Below are 19,582 nucleotides of genomic sequence, written 5' to 3'. Positions count from 1 at the left end.
CCTCCATCAGCATCAGTTCTCCACTGATACGCTTCTTTGTAAACATAGCAGCTGTGGAAAGGGAAAAGAACACTTTGAATCTGTTTCTGACTTTAGAAATGACATACTGTCACTTAACATCTGATCATTTGGTAATTTTAATAAATGAGGACCTAAACCAGCCACTGGCTTGCCTGTGCGAAATAGATACTACAGTTTGTAGTGTAAACAAGTGTGGACATACAGTATTTTCACATGGCTCGGGCGGCATGGCTCAGTGGTAGAGTGGTCGTCTTCCAGCCGAAAGGCCGTGGGTTCGATTCCCCCGACCATCGGGACCACGTCTAAGTGTCCTTATCCAAGACATTGAACCCCCAGTTCCTCCTGATGCTGTGTCATCACTAGGTAAATGACTAGTTAGTGTAAAGCGCTTTGAGTACCTAAGGTAGAAAAGCGCAATATAAGTGAAAGTCCATTTACCATTTACTTGATTCTAGAAACGTTTCAGTTGATTTGCAGGCATAAGAACATAGGGTACCCATTAGGCTGCAAAGTGTAGCATTGTACCTGTTCGCCTCACTTCTTCTTACTCATCTTGTGTTCATTGTCTGATGATGCATATCCAAGAAAATTTTGCGTAAGAGGGCTGCAGTCAATATTTTAAGACTCACACCATCTTTAAAAGTTCAAACCAGAGTGTGTTCAAACAATAACTTATACATTATCCAATAATTCTCCTTCTTTCCCTCTCTGATTCAGTTGGATCATTACCCTGCAGTCAGCTACACCCTCCCAGATGCCTCGGACACCAAGTTGAACCTGGTCAAGACTCTCTTCTTAGGAAAAGTTTATGGTGAGTTTAAAAATGATATCTTTGCATTTAAACATTTAAGTTAAGAAAACCATAAGAGAACTGAAGAAATGTCCTTAAGTAATAGCAATATGGTTCTTAAAAAAATATGATAATTTGTCAAAATTGTCTAAAGCAGGTTTAGAAAAGCCACTTTCCGATTCCAACACAAAATGAGTTTTTAAAATCGAATGAAGAGAAGTTGAGCCTTTTATTTGTGTGTGTGCGAGTGTGTGTGGGGGGGCGGGTCTGATTATCTTTAGAAATAATGATCAACAAACACCTTCAAATCAAATTTGTATAACCTCATTAGTTCTCAATATTTTCCTCAATTGTTTAATTTTGTCTTCTACTCAGGGTTCCCCTTTTTTCAATTGTCTGACAAGATTCAGTTTAGATCAGGGGAGGACAATTCCAAGCCTTGGGGGCCGATGCCCTGCATGTTTTCTCGTTTTCTCTCTCAAACACACCTGATTCAAATGATTGGGATTATTTCAAGCTCCAGCAGAGCTTGTTGATGAGCTAATGGTTTAAATCAGGTGTGTTAGGGAGAGAAAACTGGAAAACATGCAGGACACCGGCCCTCGAGAGCCGGAATTGCCCACCCCTGGTTTGGATGGATGGATGGATGGATGGATGATGGATGGATGGAGGGAGGGAGGGAGATAGATAGCTAGATAGATAGAGAGAAAGAGAGAGAGAGAGAGAGAGAGAGAGAGAGATAGATAGATAGATAGATAGATAGATAGATAGATAGATAGATAGATAGATAGATAGATAGATAGATAGATAGATAGATAGATAGATAGATAGATAGATAGATAGATAGATAGATAGATAGATAGATAGATAGATAGATAGATTTTTTTCACCTTTCATTTCGGACAGGCCAAAATTTTGAAACGTCAACAGTTGGTCAAAATTAGCATGACGTGTCAAACGTTGACTCTTGTCTTAATTTGATTGCGGAAGATCGTGAGAAAAGCAGAGTTGGCAGCAGAATACGCCATACAATTCTAGTCAATTGCACTTCAGAAGCATCTGAAGTGCTCATTCCATATATTTTTTTAATCACACAAATATGCTGTCACTTGTCACATTGCTGTATGTCAATCTATACTATACAACTATACAATGCTATACAATCCTCTTTGCCTCAAACATACTGTAGGTACTTTCATACAATCTAATAAGGTTGCTTAATTTTGCTTTTTAAAATATAGCTAAGCCTGCATTGTGAATTTAAAAATGTATTAATAGTGTATCTTTGGTAAAAAATGAACAAATATAAAATTAATCCAAGTATGCTTTAAAGTATGATTGTGTCAATTTAATTTTATCGGCTCGTGCAACAGCAGCAAATGTTAAACTCACTTTGAAATGCAAATACTGTTTGAGCTTTTATTGAGAGTACGCTACTAAATTGTGTCTTGCAAATTGCCGTAAATGCGACTTGCTGGCGGCCGAGTTGTGCCCGGCCTTTTGCCCAATGTCTACAAAAATAGGTTCCAGCACTCACACGACCTAACTAACAATAGCAGTCTGGATGGATTTTCCACGGCATATTGCATTTCCACATTAATCCACTAGAGTGCACCACAGAACTACTACAACTGCTGCGTAGGGTGTCAGTGTTGTGGAGATCCACTGGATTTGAACTTCTGTCTCGTAATGGTGATCTGTCGGATTCAAAAACACAGAATTCAACAATCCTAAACAATGATTCTCAACATCTATTTATTTACTAGCATATTTATCAGTTCCCATAAATCTCGCCCCTCTGGTTAGAAGGGATTACATTTTTTAATTAATGATTTACAAAATTTAATTATATATATATATTATTTTATTATATATATATATATATATATATATATATATATATATATATATATATATATATATATATATATATATATATATATATATATATTCATAGTAGAATCGAATTGTTCAACAACTATTTCCCACGGGGGTTGCAACATATTTCCCGTTTTTACCACTGAATAAATACATACTCAAATTGTCCTGTTTATGTTTCATTCTGGTCCTTTACAATTTAGGAAAAAGTATATATTTATTAATTGCTCAAATACCCATAGGCAGAATTAAATCATGAAAATATAAAATACAATCGTAATAGTAATAATAATAATATGCATTTTTCAACAACTATTTTCTATGGTTTGCAATATCTTGGAATTAATTTAAAATTGTCAAAATATAGTTTCAAAGGCTAGCTTTCGTTAATATGTGATCTTTGATATTTTAATACGGTAATTGTTTCTTTGTGTTTTTTTACCACTGAAAAAAATGCTTGTCAATTCAAACTGAAATGGTTCTTTTTTATGTTTTTTAGGTACTATATTATCATTTAATGTTTTTTAATTGTACTATATAAATTAGAAAAAAATATTAATTGCTAAAGTACCCATCTTAAGTTGGGGTGATTTCTGAAAAAAAAATAATATGCATTTCTCAACAGTTTTTCGAAGACGTTTGCGACATATTTACTTGTGCTGTAAAATATTGATATAAAATTATCAAATTATCAAAAAAAACATTTAGTTTCAAAAAGTGTTCAAATAGCTTTCTTTGATCTTTTACTATGATTCTCTTTGTATAAAATACAACTGTTGAACAAAACAAAACAAAACATATCATTAATATTTTTGACCTCTAGTTTTTCCTTGCCTTTCAGTACCAGAAAGACAACCTAAAAAAAACACCCTAAAAACACACTGAATTTAAATAAATCTTTAGTTAACACTTCAAATCAAATCAAATCCAATTTTATGTGCCCTGAATCAGCAAATTCTCAAAGGGGACTTTAGCTTTGCAAGCCTTAGTTAGAAGCCATAAAACATTTTTTTTTACCATGACAGCATAATACGCCCGTTTAACAATGATAATAATAACTGAATAATATTATTACATATTATTATTATTACCAGATGATCCAAAGGGTTTTAATGCAGCTCTCAAGAAAATGCATGAATAGAGAGTGAGGCCAAAAAACAGGTCACTGTGAACAAACGCACGCTCGTGTGGTTTCATCTCTTCCTGTTCTGCACTGAGGCCTTTGAGACAAAAGAAGCTATTGTATGACTCATCAGATGGATCGTGTTTGAGAGACAGGGGTGCTTTGTTTGATAGGGAGTGATCATGCACACAATGAGTGATGTCTCCTTCATTGCCACATGTTCAAACTTCTTTTGCAGTAATAAAAATCACCTGATATACGTACAATATTTAGCCATTTTAATGCACTCGATTGAAGCTTTCCAATGGTGTACACTCATCACTTTGAATCATGCTTGTAATAATCTTGCTCTGGTGGTGTATTTAGCATCCATCAGTCTATTTTCTATAGTCGCTTATTCTCACAAGGGTCACTGGCTTGCTGGAGCCTATCGCAGCTGGCTTTGGGCAGTTGTTGGGGTGGTTGAGGTGGTTGCCAGCCAATGGCAGGGCACACAGAGACAAACAAAAGATTCACACAATCACACCTAAGGGCAATTTGGAATGTTCTATACACCTACCAAGCATGTTTTTGGAATATGGGAGAGGGCCCAGAGAAGACCCAGGCCAGCATGGGGAGAACATGCAAACTCCACACCCTTAGACCTCTGAACTGTGAGCACTAACCCAGGGGTGTCAACCTCATTGTTATCATGGGCCACATTGTAATTATATTGTAGTTAGAGGGCGGAAATCAATTTGCAGTGTGTTCGTCACACACTGACCTAATTTTGAAATCAGAGGCCAGCAAAAACTATGAAGAGAGTTAAGGAATAAGGAAATGCTTGTTCTATTATAATAATTGTTATTTATAATATTTGGTGGAGCAGTGGAGCATGTCTGCCTCACAGTTCAGGGACCCGAGTTCATACCCAACTCGCTCTGGCCTTCCTGTGTGGAGTTTGCATGTTCTCCCCAAGCCCTCGTGGGTTCAATCCGGCTTCCTCCAACACTCCAAAAACACGCGTAGCAGGTGAAGTGGACATATTAAATTGTCCTTAGGTGTGATTGAGTGCGTGAATGGTTGTTTGTCTCTGTGTGCCCTGTGATTGGCTGGCAACCAGTTCAGGGTGTCCCCCGCCTACTGCCTGAAGTCAGCTGGGATAGGCACCAGCAAGACTATCATGCTGTTGTGTTTTTGTGATCATCTTTTCTATGGTGTATAAAATGAGCTTTTTTTTGCATAAGGAGTTGAAATTGAATGGTGTGAATGCTGGTGGGTGAAGTGGAATTTGGCTGCAGGACTTCCCTGCCTACAACTCTGCAGTCACAATGAGACTGATGAGTCATGGATCATCTGGAGCAGCAGAAACACACCCAGCCCAGCCCTCAGAGCCTCAAATATAATGTGTGCCAGGAAATTGAGCTATATCCAGGCAAAACAGTCTCAAGCAGACAACTTAGCCATACATTCAATTATGTGTTATGTGTTATGTGTTATCAGAAGCTAATGCAGCTAACACTATTAGCTACCACTAATATTTGCTTACATTGCATAGTTTTGTTGTGATTATGCTTTCATGCAGTCCTGTGGTCAGACTTTGATAATCTCTTAACTACTAAATCAGTGGAGAAACTTAAATTAGCCACAGTATGACATCATCATTCTTAAATTTACATACACTCTATGATTGCAAAACACCGTATTTTCCATACAATTTTCCGGCAGATGAGAAAGAAATTAAACAAGTGATGTTATAAAATCTTTTTTCTGCAGTTCCTGAATACAATATGCGTAGAGATGCCATTTCAAATGTAATTTCCAAAGTTTATAAATCAGACACAAATGGCAAGGAACGTTTTGTTTTTTTTAATTCGAAAATACTTTGCGCTTATTAGCTGAATTATGTTATTATTATTGGCTGAAATAAAATATTTCACTGGGGGTACATCAATGACAAAGCATGAAAAAAGTATTCTGTTAAAGAAATTACAAAATACATTTTGTATATCTCCTCTTTAAGTTTTTCTTTAAGTTCTTGAACAGTGACATTGTATCAATTGTTTCTGACAGCAAAGGCAGCCCATAAGTTCTTGCTCGCGATAAGTAGTGAATAGCATCACTTTATATTATACTCAATATGTGTCCTCTGCACCATTCTCTTCCTTGTCAAGATAGCATTCTGCAATTGTAGAGCTTTTTACACAATGTATTAGGCGGCTTTGTATCTAAAACCGAATCAATATGACAGGAGCTCGACAGCAGTTGAATTGATTATTTCTTTGTGCATACTGCACACGAGCTACTTTTGGCTGATTTTATCTTCCTATGCAAAGTCATCTAATCAAATACACTAATGTTGACAACATTCTAAGCTGATTAGAAAATTGATTTCCTTTTCTTATGTGATGCAACAGTTTAAATGTCTGTCTGCGCTTTGTTTTTTGAACCTTGGGTTCAGAGGTCGGCATTCAAGCTCTGATAATGAAGCAATTAGTTGTTGTTTTGTTTTGTTTTTTATGCTATCACCACATCGTTTATCTGTCTCCATTACCATTAGGACCTGTATTGACAATACACTGTGTACAAGCTTTTTCATTGTTCCATGTGCTACTTATTATGAAGTAAGAAATGACGCAATATGTGTATTGCAATATGACGTTTGGTTTCCAATATATCACGTATCAGCTTTGAAACACCTTATTTTCATAATAATTATTTTTTTAACCAATCTGCTCGAAAATGGGTCTTGATTTTTGGCATATTATGAATCGTGTTTTACATGTAAGTTATCTAAGTGCATTAAATGTTACAATACATTACCTTTGGAATGAAGCGATGGTCAAACACAAAATTGGCGGCAGAGAAGGGCAAACAGTAGAAAAGGAAAACGTTGTGATACGAAAATAGCATTTCCTTCATTTCAATTCAAGAGTTTGATTGTCATATGCATAGTAATACCACACATTCAAATTCTTATTCTGTTCACTTCGAGCAGACTATATTCCATAATCGAGCAAATAGTAAGGTAGGCAATAAATATATATATATATATATATATATATATATATATATATATATATATATATATATATATATATATATATATATATATATATATATATATATGTATATATATGGTGGACCGTCAGGGCCAGCAAGGCCTCCTCTGTTGGCCTAATATAACCTGACACTATAACTATAGTAAACTATAATAATTATAATAACTATAACAAAAGTCTACTTCATTTTAAGTTTATTTTTACTAAATATATATATTTAATATAAAAACATATTCTACATAATCTTCATAACATTCTTTCATATTATATATTTATATATTGTATATAAATATATATTATATTATATATTTCATATTATCTGTCATATTATATCCATATGGTTGCACTCCTACAAGTGCTGACTTTTAGTGTAGCATTTTTAGCCAATTAGAATTCAGCTAACGTGTATCGCCAGGCAGACTTCCAGGCAGACTTCATGTCTGCTTAGCTGGGAGGCGCTCAGGCATTCGCTTGAACAAGTAGAAGGCTTCTGTGAAGTGTGCAATGAAGTATTGTGTACGGGCCCATATTTTTACTAGACAGCTGCAATTGCCAATCGAGTCATAAGATCACCATCTAGAGGCCTCACGTAGAATGTGACGTAATTGGACGCTCACCGCAGGAAGGCGGTGCTATATTGGTCCACCATATTTAATGGTGGAAGTGGTTAAATAAAGTTATTTAAAAAAAAAAGAAAAAAGAAAAAAACATGCTGCTCAACCAGCTAACGTTAGCATTAGCATACATCTAAGCCAGACTCGCTGCCGCTTTTTGTTTTAAACCCACAATGGCTGAAGAAGTCTTAAGCTCTCCTTTGAACAGTTTTTGTCAGTCTCAAAATTAATTTGAATTCACTGTCATACCTGCCCTCTGACATAAACTATGACTACAATGTGGCCCGTGATAAAAATGAGTTTGACACCCCTGTGTTAAGTCAATATCCGATTCCTAATCCTTCACAGCCATATTAACGAGCAGTAGAATCACATGTTGTGTTTAATTCAAATGGGAATTTTGAGATTACAAGTTTTGTTTTGTTTTATTGTACAGAAGCGACCATATCTCAAGGTTTCTCTGTATTTGATAAATTATAACAATAGATTTCTCCTTGTTTTTTGTCGGGAGTTTTTTTCACACGAAACACGTCACAGTTCTGTTCCGTTTGCAGTTGAAGAGCACTGTCACCACTACTTTATGCTGGCACGTGTAGCAAAGTGCTACCTGTGTATTCCTGCCACATAAGTGCCATCTGAAAGAGTATTCTCAACTGCTGTTACATAGTAACACAGTCAAGGACATGCTTGAAATAAAGAAATGTGCACGTGCTGCTATTTTTTAATTTATTTATTTTTATTTTTTAAAGAATGTTTAATGTAGGCGGCTCGGTGCCGCAGTGAATAGCACATCCGCCTTTTAGTTCAAAGGTTCCGGTCCAAATCCACCTGACTCAGGCCTTCCTGTGTGAAGTTTGCATGTTCTCCCCGAGCCCGCGTGGGTTCTCTCCGGGCACTCCGGCTTCCTCCCACACTCCAAAAACATGCATGGTAGGAGAACTGGACATACTGAATTGTCCTTAGGTGTGATTGGGTGCGTAAATGGTTGTTCATCTCTGTGTGCCCTTCAATTGGCTGGCAACTAGTTCAGGGTGTCCCCCGCCTACTGCCCGAAGCCAGCTGAGATAGGCTCCAGCAAGCCTGCGACCCTTGTTGGGATAAGCGGCTCTAGAAAATGGATGGATGGAATGTTTAATGTGTGCTCAATCATGGATGTCAATGATGTGTGGCCAATTCTTATAATTTCCTGTCATTTTTAATGACCTGTATATGCCATAGATTTTTTCAACAAACATTCCCCAATATCTCACAATACACTTTTAAGATATAATACCCAGCACTACTTGTTATATTGAGCATCTGCTTCTAATCATGTGGTGCTTTGAGTGTATTTGGCCAAGCCTTTATGTTCGTGACATAATGCCTGCAGCTGTACTCTTTACCCCTGTGAATCCTGGTCCACGTTGAAACAAATTCCAAGAGCCATGTTTTTATCAGCTGCTGTCAGGGTGGGGGTGGGACCGCACTGCAGAGAGAGAGAGAGAGTAAGAGGGAAGGAGGTAGGGAGGATGAGAGAGGAGATGAGTGAAAAGTCCCTGCTTATACTGTGCTGAGATCTGCTATCAAAGAGGAAGGAAAGAAAGAAAGAAGAGGAAAGCAGGTTAGCCGCATATTCTGACAATGTAACTGTCATTGTATATGTTTGTGTTTATACTCTTGTTCATCCATTTGGGGCGCAAGAGGGTGAGGTGTATGTGTGAGTGAAAGTGAAAATGCCTCTATCATATTAAGGCTGAACATTTCACTTGAGAGCGCAGTCCTAGTTTTGAAAATGTTTGTTTACATAATGCACATAACTATATTGTTTATCGATTGATTAATTTGAGATGAGTACATTATACTATTCAGACTTGCTGCAGGTAATGGTGATTATCATTTGAGGGTGCTGCAATCCCATGTTCTGTATGTGGGACTGCTATCCCACTTGCCTCAAGTCTCTTTCTAACTTTTTTTTTGCTATTTCAAATGTTTCAATTGTTTAATCAAACACAAATGTTTATGGGGAGATTGCAGTATATAGTGTACATCTTATTGGTTCTCATTATGAATGCCGTTATTGAGTCACACTTACGGCTACTGTTTCTGCATGTAATCATTCATTTAAATGTGTAATGTGATTCATATTTGATTACCACAGCCTTAATCACCTTTTTTCATCTCAAAGTCAGCTTCCATTTGTTGCCATGGCAACAAGTTGACCTCTTTCCTTGTTCTCAATTCTCTCACCATTCAAGCATTTTTTTCACCTTTCCATCATTTTTTTCCCACACCATGGTTCCACCCTATCGCTCACCTTTGCCACCTCGACATCAGCAACCATGCCAGATGCTGCCACACCCTCCCTCTCAACCCGTCCTGCAGATGTCTCTGTCTTCCCTCCTTTCTTTTTCGTCCTTGACCCACATCTTCAAGCCACCTTCAGAGAAAATCCACCACCTCTCCAAAAGCCATCCCCTACCTGCCTGTTCTCTTCTGGCATTAATGTTTCATGTCACACTAGTGACACGCAAGCTAGCTGGGTGCAATCAACTGATCAACGCTGACCTTGGGGCTATTATGCGCATATGTGTGTGCTGGGCCACATATGTTTTGTGTTGCAGGCGAACTGCTGGATCACAATGCAATCATTTGGGATGATACATTGCAGCAACACAATCTCCTCCTAAGTGGAATGGAATTTGCTGTGTTGCAATCATGAACCGTGTTGCGTACATGCTGCATCTATTAGCTTGCCAATCCTCGAGAAGAGACGAAGCAAGCCAAAGGAATGGAGTTCTTGCACTAAGATCAGACTAATATGAAAGGCATTGTCAATACAGTGTGAGACCTGTTAATATCCAGAGAAGATATCTAATTTCCTCATTTCAAACCCTGCCCAGAAATACATGCTTCCAAGCTGCTCAGTGCAAGCCTAAAAACTCTAAATACATAGCGTATTTGCCAGTATATCTGCATTTACAATTACTTGATTGTTTTTTTTTTTTTGATAAAGTCGTTGAATTGATAGCTCATTACCACAAACTGTTAGAACAACTTTGCATCTTTTTGCATATGTTAACGGAAAACAGTCTTTAAAATACATACAGGCTACTCTTTCATTTTCTGCAAAAGGCTTTAGTGTTGAAAGCCCAGGCCAACACTTCATCCAGTTGCATGCAGAGGCAGAATAGACCTGATATTGGTTATTTCACAGATGAATATAAGCCTGCAGAAATGTAGGTCTGCGCCGGTGGGGAATTGGTCATCAGCAACTTCAGTCAAAGCAGATCCTTTCATGCACCATAAATGTGCAGCAAAAAGTCTCAATGTGGCGGGTACAAACTTGCTTCGAAAAGTTCTTATTCCACCTGACCCTGGCAATGTGTACATAATATATTTGGGAAAAATACCAGAGGTGGGCAGTACATCTAACGATGGGCTGCTGAGACGTGAAGCTCTGACGCATGCACCGTAGCCATGCGTCCTTATTTTGTAGTGTGCATTTTAAATGCTTTTCATTGACAGTAAGTTGGTCAGTTTTGAGATTGTCGATTCTGTTTCCAGATTGAATGATTAAATTGCATATGAAGATAGAAAGATGGATCATTTTATAGAGATTTGTAGAAACTTAGATAAATTGGAAAGATAGATAAATGTATGGGTATTTTAAGACAGATAAATCAATATATCGATAGACAGATAAATATGTAGATAGATATTTATATACTGTATTACCAATAAACCATATAACATACTATGCCCAATTCCATAATACAGTATAATGGGTATTTATACTCATCTCATGAAGACTTTGGTTTACATACAGAAATTACAAAAGAAGATCATGTTTTCAGTAATTATTGTTAGTATTGTTAGTTATATTATTGTGTCAATTACAAACCATGCAATTATCTGATGTAGTCAAACAGGAAGGTGCAAAGAAAATCAAATCCCAAACATTCTAACAACACTTGTAATGTGTGGGCATTTAAATATGAATGCTGTGGAGTAAAAAGTCATTTAATTTCAATAGGATTATGTTGCGCTTCATTTAATAACCACTAGATGTCCTCCTTAAACTTTGTCCCACTTGCCCCACTTGGCCATCACTAATTACCTCGTCAGTGACGGACAGCCAACTCACAATTTTCATCCCATCATTTTATTCCCTCGTAATTGTCTCCATCTGTGTCACCTGTCACCTTTGGTAACAGTTCATCACCCTTACCCAGGTACTTTATCCAAATTTCTGAGAAATGTTTAAACAGCCATCTACTTGGGAGCAGAACGCTTACACACAGCACTAACAGAGTCCGAATAGGCAGCAAGCATACATATATGCACCCAGGAATAACTAGTGTAAGATACTATGAAGAGAGAAAGTTTCTTTACAGTGTATTGCACTGAGCAACACTTGGTTCTCATTCAAGGTAGCCAGCATGGCTGGGACGTCAGTGTTAGGGATGCGTTTCATTCATGGATTCATGAACTGAAATGTATACTGTACGCACTCTTGCTCAGTGCGTTCATTGCACATCCCTGAGTAAAAAGCAATGTTTAGAATTAAGTATTAAGAGATTTTTTGTGTTATTTGCTTTTTAAATCTATCTTTTGCAGGTAGTTGATCAAAGCATTCTGGGATACAGAATGCATATCGCAAAGTCACTCTGATTGGCTCTCGCCAGAAAATGCAAAATTGAAATTTTAAAATCGCCCCTCAAAAGGAATTATCAAGAAATTTTACTTGCAGCAACACCGTGTTTTTTACTTGTAGTATATGTGATAGATGACAAGTTCAAATGTGTATTTTGTTTTATGTAACCGTTTTCTGAAAATGGTTTAGGAAACAACGACCATAAAAGTTGAAAGCATTCAAAAACGTGTATGCCTCATAGTCATCGTGGGAGTGATCGCTAATTGCAGTCTACTGCTGGGGGACCACATTATAGCACAACACGGAATTGCTTTCTCCTCAGTGTTTGCGCTGCTCTTCAAAGTTATGGTTTCAAGAAGTGATGCATCCATGCTAGGCATTGTGGTTTTGGTTTAGTGGTTTCTATTATAAGCTTATTAGGCAAGTTTTGTTGCGTGGGGGCAAGTGATGACAGAAATTCTGGAAGTGACTATGGAAGTCTCTTCTGTTAAACCTTCATAAAAAGGGGGTGGGGTACCTTTTATTTATTATTGCCTTTTTAAATTTCAGGGGTCCTCCTCCAGTATATTCCAATTTTTTTTTTAGATTCACTGAAGAACCTTTATATATCCAAAGGTGTGAAGATACTTACATACATAAATACATACAGTGTCTGTATGCACATTTAGATAGTTTGCCGCGAAATTGGCTTGTGTACTTCACCGTTCCGTATTGTCTGCTGGGATAGGCCACGGCCGAGCTGTATAAATTCTTTGGTAGGAACAAAGAAAACTGCCTAAATCTTGCAACAGTATCTTTGAATGTTCCCATGTGAGTTACTAGAACAAAAAGAAACAGAAATTATCCTTTTCCAGCTATTTATTCGACACCAAAGCCATCAGACAGCCCGTTAAGACACCCCACGAGAATGGTCTTATTAGTATTCAGTGCTGCGGCTTTGCAACACATGTGCAAGCATACAGGAGCGAGCGTATTTATATTCGTCATCACTCAGTATTCATGAATATAATGTTTGTATTGCTCATGTGCGTGTTTTCAGCCTTCACCATTTCAGTACTGATGCACACACTCAAATGGATGTGTATTTTTATTCCACATGAAGTGGAATTCTTGAAATCTGAAGTGATTGATTACTGCATGGGGCTACATTGTTGTCCTTTGTCACATTTGAATGTGGTGCTGGCAGAGTAATATTTGAATTTATTAGTATGCAGTATGCAAGTACCCCTCCCCTTCTTTTGATGCCATCAGATATATGCTATATTAGACACAGTGCAGGCATTGCCTGTCCAGATAATGATTATGTGGAGCTTAACGCTATTCTTAGCTGCACAATCAATATTGTGTCCACACACACACACACACACACACACACACACACACACACACACACACACACACACACACACACACACACTTTTTTTGTTTCCATCAAAATGAAAGTAAAAATAATCAAATCAAAATGTCATCCTCTAATTTAACATGTTTTGTTGCTTACATGCTCAATATTATTTCTCCCTTTGACTTGTAAATGAGGCCTAGATCACTGGAAAGGTGAAATAAAAATGTACAAATAAAACAACCTAATCAAAGCTCTCTGCATACCAACAAGACACCAGTGTCATCTCGAGGAAACTAAATGAACTGCATTCATGTTAACAACGCTTCAATTAGCATTATAAATGTAAAGGGTGTAGAAGCATATTTGGGGGCTGTAAATTAGTTTGCATTGTAACACACGTTATTGTCTTTTTTTTTTTTTTTAATTGGTTCAAATCCTTGCTCCACTCGGCAAATAAAAAGTTTAATGTCGGAATAGGTTTACTCCAAAAGCAAAAAAAAAAAAAAAGGCACAATGCACCATGCAGGCACCATGGGTGTGGGAGCATTTTTGTGAGCTGTAAATTAGTTTGCATTGTAACACACGTTATTGTCTTTTTTTTTTCTTTTTTTTTTTAAATGGTTCAAATCCTTGCTCCATTTGTCAAACGTTTAATGTCGGAATACGTTTACTCCAAAAGGAAAAAAAAAAACATGATTTGAATATATGATTTTTCCTTTTTGATACATTTCCAAGATATTGCATCAATATTGGGTATTGACAGATCCTCAAAATCAGGTGACTCGAACTTAGACTGTGGTCCAAAGAAAATATGTTCACGACATCCCTAATTGTAGAAAACAGAAAAAGGACCTTCCTTCCAAAATATTCTCCCAAAGTCTTTGATCAACACTGTATGTTTTGGTTAAGGTGAAATTTTCAGGATTCCTCCTTTACAGACATTATTCATTGATACACAGTGAATGAGAGACTGACTGACTTACTTACTGCACACTGAAAAATGAGTGTGTCTGATGCATTTGCAATTTCCTCTATTGCATTTACCACTGAAATAATCATTCCAAATTTGCATCTTTCTTCTCTCAGAAACAGGATATGTTGACCCAGTGGTGATCGAAGGTTACAACAGCCCAGGCTTTATTGGCTGCTTGTCGCGGGTGCAGTTTAACGGAGTGGCCCCCCTCAAGTCTGCATTGAGGAGCAGCACACAGACAGCTCTTGTGCAAGAAGCGCAGCCTGCAGCTGCCTCGCCGGTGTCTTACCAGGGTAAACTGGTGCAGTCCAACTGTGGGGCGTCACCTCTCACCATCCCACCAATGTCGGCCGCAACAGACCCCTGGCATCTGGACAACACAGGTCAGGATTTCACAATTCAGGCAAACTGAGGTGGCCAACATAAATTTCCTTAGCTGTCAACATTAGTTAGATCTAAACTAAAACCTGTGGATTGACATGATTTTATTGCCAGTATAGTTTTTGGTGTAAGCCTAAGCGACCAATGAACCATCCCAAAGGTGAACAACATAACTCCTGGCCTTGTGTTTCAGGAATATATACTAGTAAATTCTGTGGTATATGTCACCAATAGCTTTGTTATTATGAGACTTTTACACAGGAGTCAACAGAGGTGGGCAGCCTGCCACTGATGGATGCCCGTTTTGACAGCCATTGTAATGGTCAGCTGTCACCCAGCTGAAACCTCCACATTTCTGAGAAATGTTACGACTGTCTTACACTTTAAGAGAATGGATGTTAAACACCGCCTCAAATAGGCAGAAAGCTAACAGACACAGCCATCGATAACTAGTGGATGCTAAAACATAAGAATGCAGCAGTAACTATAAAGAGAGAAAGTGCCATTAATGACGGTAGTGATGGCTTGATGAGGCGTTGTGGAACGTGGCCTGATTGCACAGGGTCTTTAAAATATGTCAATTTCAGCACGTTTGCCTCACAGTTCAAAGGTCCCCGTTCAAATTCACCTGGCTCCGGCCTTCCTGTGAGGAGTTTGCATGTTCTCCCCGAACCCTCGTAGGTTCTCTCCGGGCGCTCCGGGTGAGTGGGTGCTTGAATGGTTGTTCGTCTCTGCGTGCCTTGCGATTGGCTGGCAACCAGTTCAAGGTTTCTCCCGCCTCCTGCCCGAATCCAGCTGAGATAGGCGCCAGCAAGCCTGTGACCCTTGTGAGGATAAACGGCTCTAGAAAATGAATGGATGTTAATTTTGTTTCAATTTATAATAAATTGTGAAAGTATTTGTGACCTTTCAATGAAGCAATCAATTCAATCGGTTTAATATATTTTTTAAAACGTAATAATCTTGAAATTTGTCAAAATACGTTTTGTGTCACAGTTGCTTGCTAACAAGGCGATTAAGCCAGCAAATCTAAAGCTGCATTTTAATGTATAATGCTGTTTTGTACTAAATAATAGGCAGTAACCATTTTGGGGGAAATTGACCCGCTTTGTTACAAGAAGGGTATGCAATTTGCATTTTTTATTTTCTATAGCTGAAAAATAACAAATATATTTGTTGTCAAATTGAATTTGTTGATGAAAAAAAAAGGGCACTTATGTTTGTCTTAAATCACGGGTGTCAAACTCAAGGTCCCGCGCATCAGATCTAGCCCTCATTTTGTGTGGCCCGCAAAATGCTGATTTGACTTCGGCCACAGGCGGCGTCAAGTTTCTGGCGAAAATACCAAATTTTCAGGTTGTCTTTAAATTAAAAAAAAATCTCTTTTTTGAACAGATTTTTACTGGCCTCTAATTTCAAACTATGTAAATGTGTGACAAACACACACATTTATTTTACAGTACTTCACAGCCATACTGACCCTCTGACAAAAACTAATACTACATTGTGGACCACATTAAAAATGAGATTGACACCCCTGTCCCAATTTTTTTTTTTCTGTTTTGTTCCGTTTCCCTAAACATTTACAATGGGGGGGGGGGGGTCCTTGGTAAATTTGCTTACTAAAAGTCCCTGACTCCAATAAGTTTGAGAACTCTTGACCTAGTGCAGGGGTCACCAACGTGGTGTCCACAGGCACGGGTAGCCCCCAAGTATCACATGAGTAGCCTGCAGACCTGTTCTTCAAATAGTTTACAAGTGATAGAACATTGTGATTTTCTAGGAACTTTACTAACAATTATGCATATATGACATACACATTACATACTACACTTGATTTACATATTCACAACAGCTGTTTCTTAATGATTGTGAGAAATCAATAACATGATCAGGGTCCTCACATAAACCAGTAGCCCTTCGTATTACTCAGTAACAAAGAAGTAGCTCTCGGTTTCTAAAAGGTTGGTGACCCCTGACCTAGTCTATACAATATCATTCAAATCTTTGAATTCATAAGTATTTCATCTTTTTAAATAATGTGAACCATGTATCATTGTGAAAATCTAAGAGAAAATGATGTGAATGAGGCTGCTTCAACCATTTGTCTTTAGAAATTTTTGTTTAAAAAAATTTGATTTTCCAATTGAAATTGTGTCTGTTGCGATTGATAGTGATTTCTCCTGCCGTGGAGAACACACTCACAAGACACTAATAATGCAGGCGTAGATCGGAAGAGGTTAGGTTAGAGGTTACAGGTTAAGCAGTCTGCTGGCTCTTCCAATATACCAGAGGACCTTGAGTTCATCCAATATTCTCCTTTACTAAATATCGTTGCACTTCAAATATTACATCTGCAGTTGCACTTCTTCCAAGTCTCCCCATTTCCATCATCTAATTGCTGCCACAGGTCATCGGAAAAAAATAGAATTAATCCAATTTCAAAATAACAAAAAACAATGAATAATGAGCCAGATGTGGTTTTGATAGCGAGATTTGATAATGGTCTGGCCTGGGCATTGTTTGTGTGCCTTAAGATAAATGCAATATTTCACCTTCAGAAAAATAAAGTGAACAGTAAAGTGAGGGTTACCTTGAAATGAATTTGAACTATAATAGAACAAGACAAAAGGTGAAACAAGAAGATTGAAATAAATTCCGTAATGTCCAAAATTTGCTCAAATTAGTCCCACGCGGCAGACAACTTTAGTTTCCCCTGGAGCTGCCCTATAATCCACAAAGACGTCCACAAGAAACCGTGAGATTTGGATTGTTTGGATTGTTCTATGATCTCAGTGTGCCAGCACCATCACGACTGACATGAAATATGGCTGACAGGTCAATGTTTGTGTTGCACTTCAGAATGACGGTTTCATAAATTGAAATGTACTGCATACGTGCACACAATCTGGCTCAACAATTATTGTACAAGTAAAGGGCAATGTTTAAGAATTAAGTATTAAGAGCGTTATGTTATTTTGCTTTATAAAGTTGATTTGAATGAACAAATCGCTAACACATAGCTAAGCAAAGCATTCTGGGATGTCGTCCTTGACAACAAAGATAGATTGACAAGCATTGACAAGTTGTCTGCTCTGCATTTTCCATACATAGATCTAACCTATACTGGTACCAAATCTGAGTCCATACTCTGACAGTATGTTTAATTTGCATGTTGTAGTTTAGAGATTTTCATTCTGAATTCTCTTTTGAACAGACTTTGCTGTAGGCTAAAGTTCAATAGTTGAAACTAAAACAAGAAAAATGCTACATGAAACATGTAGGTTTCCAAGTATTAAATAAACACAGGGATCATGTTGAATTTCATAAATTTTTGTTAGCTTGAAAATAACTACCATCTAACCAACTTCAAAGAACTATGTACCAACAAGTAACCTCTAAACCCACACAAAACCATGTGAGATTTAATAAACTGCATTTGTAGTCGTATAACTAGGCATATTTTATTTGGCAACTCTATAAATTAGAAATCAGAGGTCCCCAACCGCCAGTCTGCCGACCGGTACATGGATCAACTGGTACTGGGCCACACTTGAAATCACGATGTTTTGGAACTGATTTAGTTTATTCTTTAACAGTTCATTAATTTGTGCTATGTTTGGCTTGATCTTTGTTTTTTGAGCCCGCCTCTGGCCGCTGTTGATATTACATTTTGTAGTGTGGAAGGACGGTGCGGCTTCAGTTGAGAGTAGTCACTTAATTTGAAAAGAAAATGTACTGTTCTTATTACTGCGTTAAAAACCATTAAATTTGATTTGTTGATACCTGTTAAAATCTCCCCTATCCCGTGAAGTGCCTTTAAGTACCCCTAAGGGTACTCATACTGCCATTTGAGGACTACAGCTCTACACTGTCGGTACTACAAATATTAAATAAATTGCGAAAGAAAACCAACATAACTCTTTCTATTTTTCTTAGATGCAGAATTCCCTTTCAATGAGGAAAGAGTGATTCCCGATGGAGTCAATAGAGACTCAGCCATCATTGGAGGTACAATTCATCAAAATCAAATCTTTTCCGTCTCTCGTTGTGTTGACTGCATGTTGTTTGTTGCGCCCCCCCTGCAGGGATCATCGCCGTGGTGATCTTCACCATCTTATGCACTCTGGTGTTCCTGATCCGCTACATGTTTCGTCACAAAGGCACCTATCATACCAACGAGGCAAAAACTAGCGCCGAGCCCGCTGGCGAGTCGACGGACACAGCCATCATCGGTACAGACAACCCAGAAACCATTGAGGAATCAAAGAAGGAGTGGTTCATCTAATAGACGGTGATAACATGAACAAGACAGGACATGTGGTTGTCTAACCACAAGTCGCCACCATGATGGAAATGGTTCAATGAAATGGGAAGAATAAATACAAGGAATTCAGTTAGACATTAATCTCCCAAAGAGAGAGAGGGAGACATGTAATTTCATATATATATATATATATATATATATATATATATATATATATATATATATATATATATATATATATATATATATATATATATATATACACATACTGTAAATATATATCAAGTAAAGAAATGATGGGGGACTCAGTGTTGAGTACACAAAACTGTACATGTAAATACTAACTGGCTTGTCCTTTGTATCGTGCTTGGGAGTTTTACGGAGTAATTTGAGTACTGTATATGACAAAGTTATATTTACTGGATTGTGTGATAGGACAGAGTTTGTTAGTTTTGATTTGATTTTTTTAACAAAACTATATCTAATATCAAAAAATGATCAAATCATCATGCCAAACCA

At 37.6% G+C, this 19,582-nt stretch overlaps 1 protein-coding gene across 3 annotated transcripts in view; it reads left to right on the top strand.

The window, feature by feature from the left end:
* Window positions 1–19,265, top strand: part of cntnap2a (contactin associated protein 2a) — a 381,313-nt gene extending 362,048 nt beyond the window's left edge. For all 3 annotated transcript variants that reach the window (XM_088401634.1, XM_088401636.1, XM_088401635.1), the window contains 4 exons: window positions 739–832; window positions 14,529–14,798; window positions 18,736–18,807; window positions 18,885–19,265. In XM_088401634.1, the coding sequence (XP_088257760.1) occupies window positions 739–832; window positions 14,529–14,798; window positions 18,736–18,807; window positions 18,885–19,084 (636 nt within the window). In that variant the 3' untranslated portion in view covers window positions 19,085–19,265. The remainder of the gene's footprint in view (window positions 1–738; window positions 833–14,528; window positions 14,799–18,735; window positions 18,808–18,884) is intronic.
* The last annotated feature ends 317 nt before the right edge of the window (window positions 19,266–19,582 follow it).

The sequence above is a fragment of the Hippichthys cyanospilos genome, chromosome 19 (assembly GCF_059441005.1).
Source record: "Hippichthys cyanospilos isolate Australia breed blue-spotted pipefish chromosome 19, RoL_Hcya_1.0, whole genome shotgun sequence".
Taxonomy (NCBI): Eukaryota; Metazoa; Chordata; class Actinopteri; order Syngnathiformes; family Syngnathidae; genus Hippichthys; species Hippichthys cyanospilos.
Note: the sequence above shows the minus strand (reverse complement) of the source record. Positions and strands in the feature narration are given on the sequence as shown.